We start from the raw sequence: 20534 nt of genomic DNA on the forward strand, positions 1-20534 counted from the left end.
ATGTGGACTAACTAATATCATAGGCTAATTCATGTTGGGTTCAACACCTTAGAAAGTGTAAACTCAAAACACACTATCTAGATTAGAGATGAAATGGTATGAACATTTCTTATCACGATTATAGTGACCAAAATGATCACGGTTATCAGTATTATCGCGGTATTGTTAAACGTGCTGGAAATGTTCAAAAAAGTTCTGATACACTGAAATCATTTCACCACGTTTTATATTGAAAACCAACAAACAACATTACCATCATTATGCACTTTTTGTGTGCATAAACATTAAAATAATATCATTAACATTAAAGATGGCACCATGTGTCCATGAGACGTAAAAGTTTCCCTAGTGCAGGTTTTAATGAACACAACCTTAAGCAAATCAAATGTGCATATAAAAGCAAGTAAAGCAAATGTGAATGTAAGAACAATACAACCATATGTAAACAAATCCAATGTGCAGGTGTAGACATTAAAATAACACAAAATATGTAAACAAATCAAATGAACAGCACTGATTGTATGTCCGTTCTCTCCTTCATAAATAAATAAGGTGCTGCTGGCCTAACATCCTGTATGTATGTTCTCTCCTTCATAAAGATATAAGGTGCTGCTGGTCTAACATCCTGTATGTACAGTGGGGGAAAAAATTATTTGATCCCCTGCTGATTTTGTACGTTTGCCCACTGATAAAGAAAGGATCAGTCTATAATTTTAATGGTAGGTTTATTTGAACAGTGAGAGACAGAATAACAACAAAAATATCCAGAAAAACGCATGTAAAAAATGTCAACATTTATTTGCATTTTAATGAGGGAAATAATATCAAATACTTTTTTCCCCCACTGTATGTATCTTTGTTCACTTGAGATTGAAATGTAAAAATGGCAGCATATTTACTTTGTCCTGTTTAAGTAGTGATCTGCGAGGGGAGACAATGTGCCCGCTGGCACTGAACTCTCTCTCTGATGGCACGCTGGTTGCTGGGATACACAAAAACTTCCTGGCAACCCTGGCAAGGTGAGGCAGCTCTGGTGCAGGGTCCCTTCACCACACCAGTGAATCCTCTTCTGCTGGAATGGGTGGGGTCCCTCCACCACACCAGTGGATCATCTTCTGCTGGAATGGGTGGGGTCCCTCCACCACACCAGTGGATCATCTTCTGCTGGAATGGGTGGGGTCCCTCCACCACACCAATGGATCATCTTCTGCTGGAATGGGTGGGGTCCCTCCACCACACCAGTGGATCCTCTTCTGCTGTAATGGGTGGGGCCCCTCCACCACCCCAGTGGATCCTCTTCTGCTGGAATGGGTGGGGTCCCTCCACTACACCAGTGGATCATCTTCTGCTGGAATGGATGGGGCCCCTCCACCACCCCAGTGGATCCTCTTCTGCTGGAATGGGTGGGGTCCCTCCACCACACCAGTGGATCCTCTTCTGCTGGAATGGGTGGGGTCCCTCCACCACACCAGTGGATCATCTTCTGCTGGAATGGGTGGCAGAGACAGGTTGACCTTGATCTCTTCTTTCCCCCTGTCTTCTGGGGGGGGGGGTCAGAATCTGACCCTCTTCACCTCTCTGCTGCCTTGTTGAGGTAATCTTTCTCAGCAACCCAGCCAGGCCTTTCTCCTCTGATGCCACTGTGGGGGTGTTGGTGGTGGAGGTGCTGCTGGTGCTTTGTGGTTCTTCCCTGACTTGTGCAGCTGCCAGCTTCAAGGCCTCCTGGATACAGCTGTCAGTGTCAACTTTTGCAGCATCAGGCTCATCTAAAAAGCTCATTTTGAAGTGGAGGTCAATGAAACAAGCCATGTGCATGACTCTCTTTGCCTTCTCTGTGTATCTGTTGTTAAGGTTTTCTCTCATTACCCTTTTCATCTCCTTGGTCAGGGATGGCTCCGTATTCTTTTCCACCAGAACATCACGGGTGATGTGGTCCAGAACAGGCTTGATGGCTGACAGTGTCACTCATGTTTCTGAGGCAAGTGCATCTGTAAACTTGCTCAGAGGTTCAAGGAAATGGCACGGTTTCTCCATGACACTTATGTCGGCATCCTTGGGCATCAGATGCCATGTTCCTCTTTCTCCAGCCAGTGTTTCGCACAGACTGGCTCCTGTTGGCTGAGGAAACACTCAATCATCTTCTGTGTCAATCCCCATCGGGTCACCACATCATGGATCAGAACCTTCTGTGGCATGTTAAGGGCAACTTGCTTTTGTCTCAGTTCTCTCCTTCTCTTCCAGCTCCGTGAGAAGCCTTGGACCAGATGACGGCTGGCCTTGACTGCTGTGTCAACTCTCTGAATTTTCAGAGCCTTTGAGATGGTCAGGTTCAAATGATGGCCAAACACCCAAGCCACAGATCGGGGAATTCTTCAAAAGCCTTGATCATGTTTGTTGCGTTGTCTGTGGTTATGTAGACCAGGTCTTTGTTGATCCTCCCCACTTTCCCAAAATATTCTCAAAAAACTCTCTGATGTTGTGAGCCCAGTGATCTTCTGGGAAGAACTGTGTTTCCAGGCAGTTTGATTCCAGTTGCCAGTCTGGGGTGAGGTAATGGATAGTGAAGCTGATGTAGAGTTGACCATCCCCTGCTTTCACTGGTCCAGAAGTGAGTAGCTGCAGAAAACCATGTGCCTTGAGCAAAACTTTTTCCAACATCAGTTTTAACCTGGTTGTACAGGTTTGGGATTTCAGGCTTGGAAAATAATGTTCGTGATGGCACTTTTTAGTGAGGCACGGGAGCCTTCATCAGCCTCAGAAAGTCAGGCCTCTCAACAATATGAAATGGCATCATGTCCTTTGTAATGTAATATGAAAGGGCTGCAGTGAGATCCTGAGTATTTTTTGAAGTGGATGCATAAGTAGCCTGCCTTTTTAAATGCTTGCTGTTGGAACACTTTTACAACCAAGTCAATGACTGCCGGATTTTAAATCAACAGAATATGTTGGTTGGGTGACTAAACTACATAACGTGTTATCATGTGCAATGGGTGAATAGAGTCTGCGGACACACGACCCATACAGCAGCAGAACAACGTGTAGTGTTTTACAAGAGTAGGTAACACTGAAAGCTTCAGTTTACATTATTGACAAGCTATTAGCAAGTTAGACAGACAAACCATTACATTTTCCCCCATTCCAAAATCCCCACATCATGCATTGAGCTAAAAGTTAACTTACCTTACATTCACTTAAAGTAGCGGGTGGTGGTCACGAAGATGACTCAAGAGATTTGAAGTGCGTTTTCTTTTTTTTTGCATATTCTGCAGACAGGGTGATCATCTTCGATTAAGTTTCCCTCAGCACTCTTGCAAAACCCAAAATACTACCACACTTCAGATTTGGTCCTCTTTGAAGGCTGAAAAATCTCCCGAGCGCTATCACTGCCTTCCTCCATGTTTTCACACAAAACAAAACCCACGTTGCATGCTGCGTCTGCATTAGACTGTTGCTAACTTTGGTTGATGCTGGACACTATTTACCGTGAGTTTTTCAAACCACGGTTTTAATGATAATTAACATTTGAAACGGTAATACAAACCGTCTGGAACGTTACCGTGGTTTATCGTGAAACCGGTAACCATTTCATCCTTAATCTAGATCTCTAACTCTAAATATAATACCCACTGCTAGTAGCCATGTTTTCATCCAACAGTAAATGTTAAAAATAACTTTGCAATTGTAGGCTTATGCCCTCGCAATGGCCGGTGAGGATTTAGAATGTGCACCGCTCCATATCTCAAAGCCATTTCAAATACCTTAGTTTTAAAATAGTTGCTATTGAGCTAAATATTGAGAGTTGAGAAATATGAAGTATACGGTTCCTTCAGAAAGTATTCACACCCCTTGAATTTTTCCACATTTTGTTGTATTAAAAAGTGCGATTAAAATGTATTTAATTGTACTTTTTTGTCAACGATCTACACAGAAGACTCTGTAATTTCAAAGTAAAAGGAAAAATTCGAACATTTGTAAATAATCCATGAAAAATTAAAGACTAATATATCTTGATTAGATAAGTATTCAACCTCCTTAGGTAATACATGTTAGAATCACCTTCGGCAGCGATTACAGATGTGAGTCTTTCTGGATAAATTACTAAAATATATCCACAACAGGATTGTACAATACTTGCTTTTTATTATTTTAAAAACTTCAAGCTCTGTCAAATTGGTTGTTGATCATTGCTAGACAACCATTTCAGGTCTTGTCATAGATTTTCAAGTAGATTTAAGTCAAAACTGTAACTCGGCCACTAAGGAACATTCACTGTCTTTTTGGTAAGCAACTCCAGAGTGGATTTGGCCTTGTGTTTTAGGTTATTTTATTACTGAAAGGTGAATTAATCTCCCAGTGTCTGGTGGAAAGCAGACTGAACCAGGTTTTCCTCTGTGCTTAGCTCCATTCTGTTTCTTTTTTTATCCTGAAAAACTCCCCAGTCCTTAATGATTACAAGCATATTCTTAACACGATGCAGACGCCACTATGTTTGAAAATATGGAGAACGGTACTCAGTAAATCAAAGTATAAATATTTAGCAGTATTACATTGGTGCCTTGTTGCAAACAGGATGCATGTTTTGGAATATTTTTTTGTTTGTGTACAGGCTTCCTTCTTGTCACTCTGTCAATTAGGTTAGTATTGTGGAGTAACTACAATTTTGTTGATCCATCCTCAGTTTTCTTCTATCACAGCCATTAAACTATGTAATTGTTTTAAAGTCACCATTGGTGTCACGACTTCCTTCGAAATGTCGGTCCCTCTCCTTGTTCGGGTGACGTTCGGCGGTCGACGTCACCGGTCTTCTAGCCATCGCCGATCCACTTTTAATTTTCCATTTGTTTTGTCTTGTCTTCCCACACACCTGGTTTCAATCCCATCATTACATGTTGTGTATTTAACCCTCTGTTCCCCCCCATGTCCTTGTCCGGTATTGTTTATTGTAGTGCTTGTGCATCTTATGCTGGTGTGTGACGGGTTTTACCCATTGATTTATTGTACTGTTTACGGTGGTTTTATTTATTAAACTGTGCCGTTGTAAATCAGCTTTGCTCTCCTGCACCTGACTTCTCTGCCGCCAGTACGCACCCCTTACAATTGGCATCATGGTGAAATCCCTCAGCTGTTTCCTTACTCTCCGGCAACTGAGTTAGGAAGGACGCAGCGTACCTATGTAATGATTGGGAGTATTTGGAAACACAATGTCAACTTTCACTGCTATGCAGATGACACACAGCTGTACATTTTGATGAAACATGGTGAAGCTCCAAAATCACCTACCCTGGAATCCTGTGTTTCAGACATAAGGAAGTGGATGGCGGCACATGTTCTACTTTTAAACTCGGACAAAACAGTGATGCTAGTTCTAGGTCCCAAGAAAAAGAAATCTTCTGTCGGATCTGATGAATCTTGATGGATGTACAGTCATCTCAAATAAAACTTTGAAGGACATTGGCGTTACTCTGGATCCTGATATCTCTTTTGACGAACATATTCAAAATATTTTAGGAGCAGCCTTTTTACATGTTCGTAACATTGAAAAAAATCGGACACTCTTTACCAAAAATAATGCAGAAAATCTAATCCATGCTAATGTCACATAACATTAGACTACTGCAATGCTCCTCTCCTTGTCTACCTGGATAAGGCGCTAAATAAACTTCAGCTCGTGCTAAATATCGCTGTTAGAATCTTGACTAGAACCCCCCAAAATTATCATATTACTTCAGTTCTAGCCTCTGGCTTTCTGTTAAGCCTAGGGCTGATTTCAAGGTTTTACCGCTAACCTACCAAGCATTACATGGACTTGCTCCTACCTATCTTGCCGATTTGGTCGTGCCGTACATACGTACACGTATGCTACATTCACAAAATGCAGGCCTCCTTAATGTTCTTAGAATTTCTAAGCAAAGAGCTGGAGGCATGGCTTTCTTCCATAAAGCTACATTTTTATGGAATGGTCTGCCAATCTATGTGAGAGAGGCAGACTCAGTCTCAACCTTTAAGTCCTTACTGAAGACTCATCTCTTCAGTAGGTCCTATGATTGAGTGTTGTCTGGTCCAGCGTGTGAAGGTGAACGGCAAGGCACTGGAGTGACGAACCACCCTTGCGGTCTCTGCCTGGCCGGCTACCCTCTCTCCACTGGGATTCTCTGCCTCTGACCCTATTACGGGGGCTGAGTCACTGGCTTGCTTGTGCTCTCCCATGCCATCTCTGGGAGGGGTGCATCACGTTATGCCAGGCGTCTTTCACTATACTCAACATGAGTGGGTTGAGTCACTGACGTGATCTTTTTTGATGTCCTCGGGCAGTGGGGGGGAATTTCGTGGGCTATGCTCGGCCTTGTCTCAGGGTAGTAAGTTGGTGGTCTGTTGATATCCTTTTGGTGGTGTGGAGGCTGTGCTTTGGCAAAGTGGGTGGGGTTATATCTTGTCTGATTTTCCCTTTCCCAGGAAAACTTTGTACGGGGCCACAGTGTCCCCGACCCCCCCTGTCTCAGTCTCCAGTATCTATGCTGCAATAGTCTATGTGCCGGGGGGCTAGGGTCAGTCAGTTATATCTGGTGTAATTCCCCTGTCTTATCTGGTGTCCTGTGTGATTTTAGGTATAATCTCTCTAATTCTCCCATCTCTCTCTCTCTCTCTATCTCCACTCCCGGAGGACCTGAGCCCTAGGACCATGGCTCAGGACTAGCTGGCCTGACGACTCCTGGCTGTCCCCATCCCCAGTCCACCTGGTCATGCTGCTAATCCAGTGTTTACTGTTCTGCCTGCAGCTATGGAATCCTAACCTGTTCACCGGTCGCGCTACTTTGTCCCAGACCAGCTGTTTTGACCCTCTCTGTCCCTCTCTGCCTCTCTCTCTCTTTCTCTCTCTAACATATATGCTGTCTCGACCTCTGAATGCTATGACAAGTCAACTGACATTTATTCCTGAGGTGCTGACCTGTTGCCACTGTGATTATTATTTTACCTTTCTGGTCATCTATGAACGTTTGAACATCTCGAAGAACGATCTAGCCTTAATAGCCATGCACTCTTATAATATACACCTGGAAGAGCCAGAAGAGGACTGGCCACCCCTCAGAGCCTGGTTCCTCTCTAGGTTTCTTCCTAGGTTCCTGCCTCCTTTGGGAGACTTTCCTAGCCACTGTGTTTCAACATCTGCATTGCTTACTCTCTGGGTTTTTAGGCTTGGTTTCTGTATAAGCAGTTTGTGACAACTGCTGATGTAAAAAGGGCTTTATAAATGCATTTGATCGATTGATTTGATTGATAGACCATCCAAGTGTAATTAATACATTTACCATTAATAACATCTATCAATAGGTGCCCTTCTTGACGAGGCATTGGAAAACCTCCCTGGTTTTGTGGTTGAATCTGTGTTTGAAATTCACTGCTCGACTGAGAGACCTTACAGACAATTGTATGTGTGGGGTACAGAGATAATGTAGTCATTCACAAATCATGTTAAACACCATTAATGCACAAAGAGTGAGTCCATGCAACTTATTATGTGACTAGTTATGCAAATGTTTACTCCTGAACATATTTAGGCTTGTCATAATGAAGAGGTAGACTACATGTAAAACAACATAATTCCACTTTGACATTTTAAATCAAATCAAATTGTATTGGTCGCATACACACATATAGCAGATGCAGTAATATTTAACAATTCACACAAATCTGGAGTAGAAGAATGGAATTAAGAAATATATAATATTAGGATGAGCAACGTAGGAGTCCAGAATATATACAGTTGAAGTCGGAAGTTTACATACACCTTAGCCAAATACATTTAAACTCCGTTTTTCACAATTGTCTGAAATGTAATCCTAGTAAAAATTCCCGGTTTTAAGTCACTTAGGATCACCTCTTTATTTTAAGAATGTGAAATGTCAGAATAATAGTAGAGAGAATGATTTATTTCAGCTTTTATTTCTTTCATCACATTCCCAGTGGGTCAGAAGAATACATACACTCAATTAGTATTTGGTAGCATTGCATTTAAATTGTTTAATTTGGGTGAAATATTTCGGGTAGACTTCAAAAAGCTTCCCACAATAAGTTGGGTGAATTTTGGCCCATTCCTCCTGACAGAGCTGGTGTAACTGAGTCAGGTTTGTAGGCCTCCTTGTTCGCACACACTTTCTCAGTTCTGCCCACAAATTTTCTATTGGATTGAGGTCAGGGCTTTGTGATGGCCACTCCAATACCTTGACTTTGTTGTCCTTAAGCCATTTTGCCACAACTTTGGAAGTATGCTTGGGGTCATTGTCCATTTGGAAGACCCATTTTCGACCAAGCTTTAACTTCCTGACTGATGTCTTGAGAAGTTGCTTCAATATATCCACATAATTTTCCTCCTCATGATGCAACCTATTTTGTGAAGTGCACCAGTCCCTCCTGCAGCAAAGCACCCCCACAACATAATTCTGCCACCCCTGTGCTTCACGGTTGGGATGGTGTTCTTCGGCTTGCAAGCATCTCCCTTTTTCCTCCAAACATAACGATGGTCATTATGGCCAAACAGGTCTATTTTTGTTTCATCAGACCAAAGGACATTTCTCCAAAAAGTATGATTTTTGTCCCCAGGTGCAGTTGCAGACCCTAGTCTGGCTTTTTTATGGCGGTTATGGAGCAGTGGCTTCTTCCTTGCTGAGAGGCCTTTCAGGTTATGTCGATATAGGACTCCTTTTACTGTGGATATAGATACTTTTGTACCTGTTGCCTCCAGCATCTGCACGAGGTCCTTTGCTGTTGTTCTGGGATTGATTTGCACTTTTCGCATCAAAGTACGTTCATCTCTAGGAAACAAAACGCGTCTCCTTCCTGAGCTGTATGATGGCTGCGTGGTCCCATTGTGTTTATACTTGCGTACTATTGTTTGTACAGTTGAACGTGGTACCTTCAGGCGTTTTGAAATTAACCAGACTTGTGGAGGTCTACAATTTTTTTCCTGAGTTCTTGGCTGATTTCTTTTGATTTTCCCATGATGTCAAGCAAAGATGCACTGAGTTTTAAGGTAGGTTTTGAAATACATCCACAGGTACACCTCCAATTGACTCAAATTATATCAATTAGCCTATCAGAAGCTTCTAAAGCCATGACATCATTTTCTGGAATTTCCTAAGCTTTTTAAAGGCACAGTCATCTTAGTGTATGTAAACTTCTGACCCACTGGAATTGTGATACAGTGATTTATAAGTGAAAGAATCTGTCTGTAAACAATTGTTGGAAAAATTACTTGTATCATGCACAAAGTAGATGTCCTAACCAACTTGCCAAAACTATAGTTTGTTAACAAGACATTTGTAGAGTGTTTGAAAAACGAGTTATAATGACTCCAACCTAAGTGTATGTAAACTTCCGACTTCAACTGTATATATATACACACACATACACACACATATATACAGTACCAGTCCAAAATTTTAGAACACCTACTCATTCTATGGTTTTTCTTTATTTTTACTATTTTCTACATTGTAGAATAATAGTTAAGACATCAAAACTATTAAATAACGCATATGGAATCAAGTAGTAACCAAGAAATGTTAAACAAATCCAAATATATTTTATATTTGAGGTGAATAATGTTTCATCAAATACTTTTTTATATATTTTTTGATAATTCAAGAAGTCCTAATATTCAAAGTCAAATAGCTGAATCCTTGGTATGACCTTAAAACAGTTCCATAAAGCTTAGTAAGAACCCCCCTCCGCCCCTTCCCTGGCTTAGACAGGGCTTACACTCTTATGGGGCTCCTGAGTGGCGCTGTGGTCTAAGGCACTGCATCTCAGTCGCTAGAGGCATCACTACAGACACCCTGGTTCATATCTAGGCTATATCACAACCGGCTGTGATTGTGAGTCCCATAGGGTGGTGCACAATTGGCCCAGCGTCGTCTGGGTTTGGCTGGTGTAGGCAGTCATTGTAAATAAGAATTTGTTCTTGACTGACTTACCTTCTTAAATAAAGGTTACATAATGGAGAGAATGGAATGGCCTCATGTTTGATGTATTTGATATCATTCCGCTCCGACCACGAGCCCGTCGTCCCCAATTAAGGTGCCACCAACCTCCTGTGTTCTGAAGGCACTGTACAAACAGAAAGCTGAGACCATCCTTTCTTTGTCAGGGACAAGGTGAGGAAGCTTCCAAAGCTGTGTTTTTCCCGCAATTCCATTTTGAAAAGTTAATCAGAACAAAAAAAATTATTGAGCGCATCAAGGGAGAGTGGCTCACTCATCACAGCAGCAGGCCCAAGCGAGGGAACAGGCACAGGGGCAGGGCAGACACTTTCATTACCGGAATCATGATGATAATGCATTTTACTGTTTGACCAAAATCCTGGTTTTAGCCGCCCCCCCAAAAAAAATTGTGACAATGTAGTATGTGCTCTTTCTACATTTTCTAGGCATCCTTTACGTGTTTCACTATCCATAATCTCTTCTAAATGATAAAACACTTGACTTTGTAAATCTTAACAGACCCAACAAAAAATGGTGCAGCCCATCTGCCATTTTCCAGAATTGCCAGATGGCCAATCCGCCCCTGCCATTTTAGAGACTTTCAATACAGTATATTAAAACGAATGTACACAAGAGGGCGTGGCTTCTTTAGAAAGGTATGACGCAAAGCATATCAACTAAGGCTAAATGTGAATCACATCTTTCATGTCCCCATTACATCCAACTATAAGCTATCGTAAGCTATACACATCAGTGTCAGGATGTGAAAAGCTTGAGTCAGCTGTGGTCTCGTCATCATCAGGGGATAGGTATTAATGTGAACGGAACTGAAGTCATTTCAAGTCAATGAACAATGAGTAACAGGAGCACAAATACCAGTTTGAGATTCAAGTGTTAGTTACGTGTGCCTGGTTAACCCAAGTATGGGAAAACCCACCCCCTAATGTCAAGGTAAAGCCTCAGTACTTACATTTAATTGTCGGTCACCCCCTCTCGTGCAAACCACATCCAGCTTCTGTATGGTCAACACCTCTTTTGTCAGCTTTAGGCGGACATCATAAGTATTACTGGTCTCCTTGTTATACAGCAGGGCAATTCCAGATTTTGTCTGTTGAGATAGATAGAAAAAATTACATTTTACCTGCCTGAGTTACTGTGTTGCTATAGTGACCTAGTTCTCTCACTAACAACAGGAGCTCAAAGAGCTGCTTCACAAAAAAAAAAAGGCTTTTGTATTTTTTTGACAAACTTTTTTTTCTCCTTTCCCTCTAAAGTGTTGTGCTTTTACTTCTGTTCACATGATATCCTCCATGGATTCTTTCTACGCCTTGTTTGTCGTTCCATATCTTGCTTTTTTGCCCTAATGGGCTAGAAGAATTGGATTTTTTATGTTTTTACACAGCTGCAACTTCATTTGGTCGCTATAAGTTATACCCTTTTGTCTAATGAGGACCTGTCTTTGTCTTCCTACTTGATGCTAAAGCAGCGTTACCTCTTTTTTGCATTTTTAAATAGTATGATGTTATGTTTGGTTACATAAGACAGAACGTTACTTAAGGAAAAAAATGGAAGGAGGGTGGTTGGTCAGGACGGACAAGTGGGCCCAATATGCGAATGTCTGGCAACCCAAAAGTTGTGTGTTCGGATCTCATCACGGACAACTTTAGCATTTTAGCTACTTTTCAACTACTTAGCATGTTAGCTAACCCTTTAACCTAACTCCTAACCCTAGCTTTAACCATAACCTAAAACCTAACCACTAACCCTAACTCTTAACCATAACCTTAACCCTAACTTTAAGCCCTAACCTTAACCCCTAACCTAAAGCACTAACCCAAACTCTTAACAATAACCTTAACCATAACCTTAACCATTAACCTTAACCCTAACCATTAACCCTAACCCCTAGCCTAGCTAACGTTAGCCACTTAGCCACCTAGCTATGGATTGGAATTCGCACATATCATACGTATTACAAATTCGTAAATATTGTACGAATTCCAATTCATGACATATCGTACGAATTGTATGACGGACATCCACAAACGAATACATACCATACGAAACGTAACATATAATAATACTTTGACTGTCACAGATTTACAGTTACTATGTTCTGTCTACCCCTGAGTCCAGGTTGGTTCACAACAAGAAGCCTCCCTTCACTTCACACATCACAAGACCCAGTAACCAGAACCCTGGTGGTGGGAGAAGAGAGACATGGAATGCACCCTGACTTCCGATCTTGTCATAGGTCTCCATCATGTACTTGTGTTTCTTCATCTCCCCTGCTGAGATTCTGGGTTCGCAACCGCAGGTGATAATACATTTTTTTTTAAATTGTGTAATATTATTTAGGTTTACAAACATTTGTTGAACTTTTAGGTTTTCAACCACATGTTACTTCATAAGAATTAACTTCACGTTAAAGTCTCATACAAATCTCAATTATTTAGAATTGGAAAAATAAACTCGTAATCTTTGTTAATGCCATTTGTGTTTTCAGGAAACCTAATAAGCTTTCTCATAGAGTAGCAGCATCCCTTACATTTGTGCTCCCGAGTGGCACAGTGGTCTAAGACTCTGCATCTCAGTGCAAGAGGTGTCACTGCAGTACCTGGTTTGAATCCAGGCTGCATCACATCTGGCTGTGATTGGGAGTTCCATAGGGAGTGTCATCTGGGTTTGGGCAGGGTAGGCTGTCATTGTAAATAAGAATTTGTTCTTAACTGACTTGCCTAGTTAAATAAAAGTTAAATAAAAAATAAAATTGTTAGCTACACTATCCTTACGAACTGCGTAGCATTACAGCAGTATGTACATGTTAGCTAGTTACCTAATGTTAGTTGGCTACTAATACATCGAACTTGCCAGGCAGAATATTAACTGTCTGCTATTTAACTAACTACCCAAAGTTTAATGACTTGATTATTTACATAATTCTTAGCTAAGTGTTATAGTCATGCGATTCAACGGCTATCTACTCCGATTTCAGAGCACTCTCGCGCAGAATAACTCATGAATTTACGAATGCTCATTGAATATGGCTGGTGTCAGTAAACATAGGCCAAAAAAAATTCAATTGTTGCCAGCAGCACAGTTACAGTCACCAACGCGCTGGATAACATGAAAACAGCCTAACCAGCTCTGCTATGGCGAGTAAAATAGTCAGAGTGAGGTGTTCTCTAATTTTTGTCTGGAAGTAGCTAGCCAATGTTAGCCAGTTAGCTTGGGTGCTTGGCTGCCGTTGAAAGCTCGGATCAACCCTACTCCTCGGCCAGAGTGTCCTGTGTGTGCTCTGAACGCTCCGAGAGCGAAACACTCTGAATTTACGAACGGACAATCTGACAACGCTCTGGACTTACATCTGACAATGCTCTGGATTTATGAAGGGTTTAGCTAGTCATTTGTTATGCTAACAAGCTAGCAAGAGGTTGCATAACAATAGCATCAACTTCCGGTAGACAGGCGAAGCGCTAGTACACTCAACTGAAAGGATACCTTTTGTTTACAGTATACTAAAATGAACTAATAGTATATAGTATGTAGTATATACTCATTAAGTATGTAATATACAGTATGTTAGTATGGGTATTTGAACCAAGCTTATGTGTTCACTTCTATGAACGGTACTCCACTAAACCCCATAATCATTCTGTAATCTGTGATGATGGAATTTATTAAAATGATTCAAAACAATTTGTCGGCTACCTACCTGGAACCAGATGGAACATGGTGTTTGTAAAAGGAAGTGTAGTTACTGTGCAGTTATTAGGTAATTAGCATTTTAATAAGTCATTTCTAAGTAACGTTCTAAGCAGTGGTCTGTAAAATAAAGTGTTACTGTATTTACCCTAATGAGCTGCCCCATAATGCATCAGCATTTAAGACCTCTTACATAAACACTTCATAGATATAATCTATTATTTGAAATATTTATTCAACACTGTAATCATTTGTGACACTGGTGTGGGACTGTTTACCAGAAGAAATTTGTTCTATGTCAAGATAAGACCAGTGTTACCATGAATCCTGAAAGTCATGAATATTTAATGTACAGTATATTTTGTTTCACCGCCAAGCTCTGTTTCCTCCCAGTTCATAATGTTGTTATTGTAGCCTTTGGTGAGAGCGTTGAGCCAGTAACCGAAAGGTTGCTAGTTCGAATCCCCAAGACAAAAATGTGAACAATCTGCCGATGTGCCCATGAGCAAGTCACTGAATTATAATCACTCCAGGGACGCTGGACAATGGTGACCCTGGTCTTGACTCCACTCTCCGAGGGTGTCTCAGAGGGAGTTGGGATATGCAGAAAACACATTGCAATTTACACATGTGTATTAATACGTACTTCTACACGTGTGAAATAGAACAAATATAAGCACCCACCCAATTATTATTATAAAATATGTTTCTATTGGGGTGAGAACTTTATTGATGAATTAATTCATTTATACTTATTTATTTGTACAGATTGTGGCAGTGCTCTTATTCATGTCCATTCAGCAACCCTCACCCATTCACCCACAATGTTGTCATTACGACACTGAACCACTTCCCTGTGGTTTTTAATGTGTGGCTGTTTTCGGGCTTGTTAACATCATGTTTGGTGGTACATTACTACAAAAAAAAAACTCCAAGGACAAACATAGTGAAAACCTCCATTTAGGTAGATATTATTTGCAGTCATTGGCTTATTGCACTAATAAGATGCCAAGATTCAATTTACGCTTCCTTTTCACCCCATCTGCATCCCCTAGAGAGAGGATGCCAGATATAATTATTGTCTTGTGTCCCCTCTCATGTATATTGTCCAGATGCGTTTTTCCTTAGTCGCTACGTAAAGCTTTGAATAATAGTTATCTCCTTCTGGAAGTCAAGGGAAAATGCATGACCTAAATTCCAAACTGTCTTTGAAAAAGAATGGGACCCTCCTCTACAACTTTAAAAAAGGTATGGATCAAACATTTGTGCTATCTAGAGATTGCATCCCATCTACTTCCTAAAGCGGTATGGGAATCAAACATTGTAGCTTATAGAGTCAAGTATTTTATTACATTTTTTATTTAACCTTTATTTAACTAGGCAAGTCAGTTAAGAACAAATTCATATTTACAATGATGGCCTAGGAACAGTTGGTTAACTGTCTTGTTCAGGGGCAGAACGGCAGATTTTTACCTTGTCAGTTCAGGGATTTGAGCGTGCAACCTTTCGGTTACAAGGCCAACGCTCTAACCACTAGGCTATCTGCCGCCCCACAACGTCAGCCAACATAACGTGTAACGTAACTTATTTGAAAAGGCATTACTTTATTACATTTTCAACATTTTCTTAACATTTGTCATAATTAATTATTAAAGCAAATACACACTATTTCACATGCAGCAATGGATAGATATGTTCACAAAAGGATATGGATACATGAAAAGTACTGGGTGTCCTTAGTAGGTGTCGTAATCAGTGCTTTTGTCAAGCTTGGTCTTTCATCTGTTTCCCTTTATGATCTCAGTCTGGAATCATAATGAACTCAGTGGAATACAGGTGAACTCAGTAGAATACAAATGAACTCAGTGGAATACAAATGAACTCAGTAGAAAACAAATGAACTCAGTGGAATACAAATGAACTCAGTGGAATACAGGTGAACTCAGTGGAATACAGGTGAACTCAGTAGAATACAAATGAACTCAGTAGAATACAGGTGAACTCAGTAGAATACAAATTAACTTAGTGGAATACAGGTGAACTCAGAAGAATACAGGTAAACTCAGTAGAATACAGGTGAACTCAGTAGAATACAAATTAACTCAGTGGAATACAGGTGAACTCAGAAGAATACAGGTAAACTCAGTAGAATACAGGTAAACTCAGTAGAATACAGGTGAACTCAGTAGAATACAGGTGAACTCAGTAGAACACAGGTGAACTCAGTAGAACACAGGTGAACTCAGATGAACTCAGGTGGATACAGATGAACTCAGATGAACTACATAAAGGTTTGAATAATAGTTATCTCCTTCTGGAAGTCAAGGGAAAATGCATGACCTAAATTTCCCTCTGGTTGGAAGTCATTTAAACTTTCCCTCTGGTTGGAAGTCATTTAAACTTTCCCTCTGGTTGGAGGTCATTTAAACTTTCCCTCTGGTTGGAAGTCATTCCAACTTTCCCTCTGGTTGGAGGTCATTTAAACTTTCCCTCTGGTTGGAGGTCATTTAAACTTTCCCTCTGGTTGGAAGTCATTTAAACTTTCCCTCTGGTTGGAGGTCATTTAAACTTTCCCTCTGGTTGGAGGTCATTTAAACTTTCCCTCTGGTTGGAAGTCATTTAAACTTTCCCTCTGGTTGGAGGTCATTTAAACTTTCCCTCTGGTTGGAGGTCATTTAAACTTTCCCTCTGGTTGGAGGTCATTTAAACTTTCCCTCTGGTTGGAGGTCATTTAAACTTTCCCTCTGGTTGGAGGTCATTTAAACTTTCCCTCTGGTTGGAGGTCATTTAAACTTTCCCTCTGGTTGGAGGTCATTTAAACTTTCCCTCTGGTTGGAGGTCATTCAAACCTTCCCTCGAGGGATAATGTCAGCGAAGCGATGCTCAGTTGAGGGCCAAGCATAATCTGTTTACAATTTTAAGGGAATATCCTAAATTGTAATACAATTTGGGGCTGTCAAAATTACACCAAAAGTACACCTATTGTGATCTGTGATCATTCAGGAATTCAAGGGGAATACAATCCAGCATAATGATACACAGTAAATATAATATTAACAATAATCACACATCATCAGCAATATGACAGCGAGGTTAAACAGGTATTATGCAAATCAGTAGAACCTGGTGTGCGCAAACACTTCGGAAAGATCCAATTTTTAGAGAAGGCAAGGAGGATTAAAAAAATAAAAATCTCATTTTGAAATGCATAGGACATCATTCAAATTCATGAGGTCTCTGCCTTAGAACAAAATGAAAATGTTGTGGGTCACTAATAACAATGCAGTGGAGGAGTTGCATTTTTTTATTTGATAAGTAAACATCTCAGGAAAGGATTTAAAATCGCTATCAGCCTAGGTGATCTTATAGGAATCATATATAGGAGAATCATTATCTGGTTGAGATTGCATCGCTTACAGCCAGTATAATAGAGAGTCAAGTTAAAAGCCACCAAGGTGGCTGTGGATATGACATTTTCCAAACAGAAACGTCAGTAGGACTCACATGGTTTAATATTAAGCCTGATTGATTTCCTGGCTACAACTCCATCGACTTTCACACTCCACTGGGGTGTAATTATGTTCCATGCTAAGAGGAACCTCCAGGCCTTTGACCAGAGGGAGTTGCATGGTTTTTTTCCCCCCCATGTACATCACAGTTTTCATTACAGCATAAATCAAAGGAGGTGTTTCATTAAAGAATAATAACCAAAAAGATCAGATGCTGAAGGCAGATTAGAACATGGTTTGATAGTACAGATACTGGTTGGCCTCTGGCACTACAGCCAGGAATGTTGAACATTTAATATACCTCACAATGGATGATCATTCCTTGGAGAATGTAACTGAAGTGATGGGACTTAATGAGCGCCAGGTTGGCCCATCCCATGACACTTAAGACTTAACTCATTTACATGACTAGATCAGATAGTATCTTTCCCATTCATTGGGCTTGAGCCTTATGGCTGAATCTACAGCTATAGGACGTGGGACATGGAGTCATCTCAAAAAAAGAGTGTAAACGTAATTCTAAAAAAGTTTAAAGGGCAGACCAGGGCAGTTTAGAGGCTCACATTGAAAAGCAATAGAACATCTAATCAATTTAGAACATATAAACAACAAAATGGCATACAGACATCCAATTGTCTCTGTAATTATCCTAAAAAAAACCAGAGCATCTGTGGAAATAGGGGCTGTTGATCCCGTGGGAAGAAGATGAATGGTTAAACACCTTTAATCATTACTGAGATTCATAACAGAAGACAATGCTTCTGTTATTCACTTTTGTTCGTATGAATGTTTTATTGTCTAATGTTTCATACGCTACTATCTTTTTTTGTGTGTCTGAAGTTACCACTCTACTTATGATTAGGTCATATCAACCTTTTAAACCTAGAAACCATAACAAAATGCCAACCCTGCCTTTGTTTTGGTAGAAAGAAAAAAACTGAGGGATGAGTCTGGAGAAATGTAACCACTCTCAAATGTATAGGCAGAGCTATGGATGCAAGGACTGACCATCTGTAATATCAAAATAAATATTTAATTTATACATTAAAAAAAAATGGATGTAGGAACTGTGGATCTCTTATATCAAAAATACAACTTTCATCACTGCGGGTCTGTACGATATTGGAGGGTTGTTTTATAGAAACAAATAAATTGGGGAAATTCACTTTCAATAATGGAAGAATATAAGGAGGAATTATTAAGAAGTAAAAAAAAAAACATGTATTGTATTGGTCATTAAGGTCACGTTAGGGGGGAGGGGAGGGACTGAAATATCAGACTGGTGGCTTGAACCTTGATCTCAGTGGACAATGGATGTTATGATGCATAATCTAGTGTGTTGTCAACAATTGAATCATACGTTTGACTAAATTAAGTATTTGTTATAATATAGTACCCTTTTCTTATTCCACAGTACTGAGATATGAACCACTTGGTTGGTCCCCAAATTGTTTTTTTTTAAAGTATTGCTTTTTAGTCTTTTTACATTTTAACTATTTATTTAATATTCCTCCTCTTCAAGGTCTCTACAGTACTAGCAGGAATAGTGGAACATTAATCCCTCACCAACTGAATTCCAGCCTTTTATCCCATATCTTTGGGGACCAACTCCCGAGTTTTCTTACAGCCCTCTGACTGGGCTAAATTAGAGTGCCACAGCCATGACTGAACTGCAGAAACCCAAAAGAATACAAATGATTTAAATTGATGCAGGAGGGCCGAGTTGACCAATCAAATTCAAGTTAAGATTGTTTTCACATCAACTTTTAAATCCACTGTCAAAACATGCTCTACAAGCAGGTTGAGAATAGGGTAAAGGTTCATTATGTACTTTTTAATCACAACTTCAACCTACTTTGATCATCTTATTTACCTATAGCGTTGCAGGAGGACAAATAGGCGATTATTGATAACCACAAGCCATATAGGAACAGAAGTATTCATCCAATAACAATATAGGAACGCAATGAATGCAGAATAGATTGTGTCAAGGTCAAATAAAAACAACTTTCTTTATATTCATTATAATTCTCCTACTTCCTGCTTCTCAAGCATCCATGGGGCAATGATCTACTGATGTGATATTTTGTATAAACCCTGACCTTTTCTTTCCAGCGGAACTGGGGCATATCTGATTAAACAAACTAAACAAAATATATATTTAGTACGTTAAAGAAAGGCAGAGAGAGCCTGTACTTGCCCAAGTTGGAACCAAGAGGCTGGCTGGACGCTCTATCTGTTCCGGTAGCTGTTTCCCGGCCACATTCATTTCCCATACAGCCGCTGGCTCTGTCCGCAGACCTCGAAGAGACTTTCATGAGTGAGTCATTTATCCAACAATACTCGGTTAATGCCGTTTTACAACGTCCCATTCACCAAGAAGCATACGGACGGGCAGACTGACCAAGCGTATAGCCAGTGCGCAACGGGGTAGACTTCAAAGGTAGGCAGGCAGACTACTTCGCTCAACAGTGCACTATCTAGTCGCTCGGTGACATTTCCCGATGGTGTTTCTAGATCTGGTCGATAGTCACGCAATAAATGGGTAACTATCTGAAAATAAATGCACAGCTCAAAATGTTAGATAGATGAATCCATAAGTGAGGTTAAAACAGCTGCCGCTGCTCCTCGCTGCATTCTGTGTCGTGATTGGTGAGGCGCACAACACACCGCCTGTATGCTGTCTCCACCTGTTGTCATTGTAAGAAATTCTATTCATTTTATATGATAAAAAAAATGTATACTAATATTTTATTAAGCATGGATTTCCATGATTAAAATGGTTAGGTAGGCCTTATGTGTCTAATCAACAGAACTACAGCCATACGGCTATGAGTTATTCCTCTCAATAATAAAGGACATGATTAACATCTAGATTTTGAATAAATTAATGTTGATTTTGTCATATTTCAAAGGGAGCAGGACTAGACTTCAAACGTCCAAGACTCTCTGCAGCAGACCTTGAAATGTATCTTACACATTCAATCCATGAACCAAATGTATTGTTGTTTTGAAAAACATTGATACGAATGAATTTTGGAAGAGAACACAACGCTGTGAATTCCCCCGAATTCTAACAATAAAAGATGTACGGGCAATATAGTTCCACGTTTTATTAGTCATATGTACAGGATACACATCCAGCGAAATGTTTACTTGCAGGTTCCTTCTGGACAATGCAACAACAATAAGAAATAATAAAAGATAAGAATGAACATAAAGTAAATGACAGTAGAATAGAATAAAGATGTTAGAGAAAGTATAATACAGGAGGATATAGTTTACAATATATTCTTTGCCGTCTACGGAATACCCTGGAGGTTAGAATATGTGTGACTCTGCA

The 20534-nt window shown here is 40.2% G+C and overlaps 1 protein-coding gene across 1 annotated transcript in view; it reads right to left on the reverse strand.

The window, feature by feature from the left end:
- sntg2 (syntrophin, gamma 2) overlaps positions 1-19823 on the reverse strand; it is a 132667-nt gene extending 112844 nt beyond the window's left edge. Inside the window, exons 1-2 of the mRNA XM_014211539.2 lie at positions 19392-19823; positions 10948-11085 (exon numbers count right to left, since the gene is read on the reverse strand). Of these exons, the coding sequence (XP_014067014.2) occupies positions 10948-11085; positions 19392-19460 (207 nt within the window). The 5' untranslated portion in view covers positions 19461-19823. The remainder of the gene's footprint in view (positions 1-10947; positions 11086-19391) is intronic.
- Between the last annotated feature and the right edge of the window lie 711 nt (positions 19824-20534).

The sequence above is a fragment of the Salmo salar genome, chromosome ssa09 (genome assembly GCF_905237065.1).
Source record: "Salmo salar chromosome ssa09, Ssal_v3.1, whole genome shotgun sequence".
In the NCBI taxonomy this organism is placed as follows: Eukaryota; Metazoa; Chordata; class Actinopteri; order Salmoniformes; family Salmonidae; genus Salmo; species Salmo salar.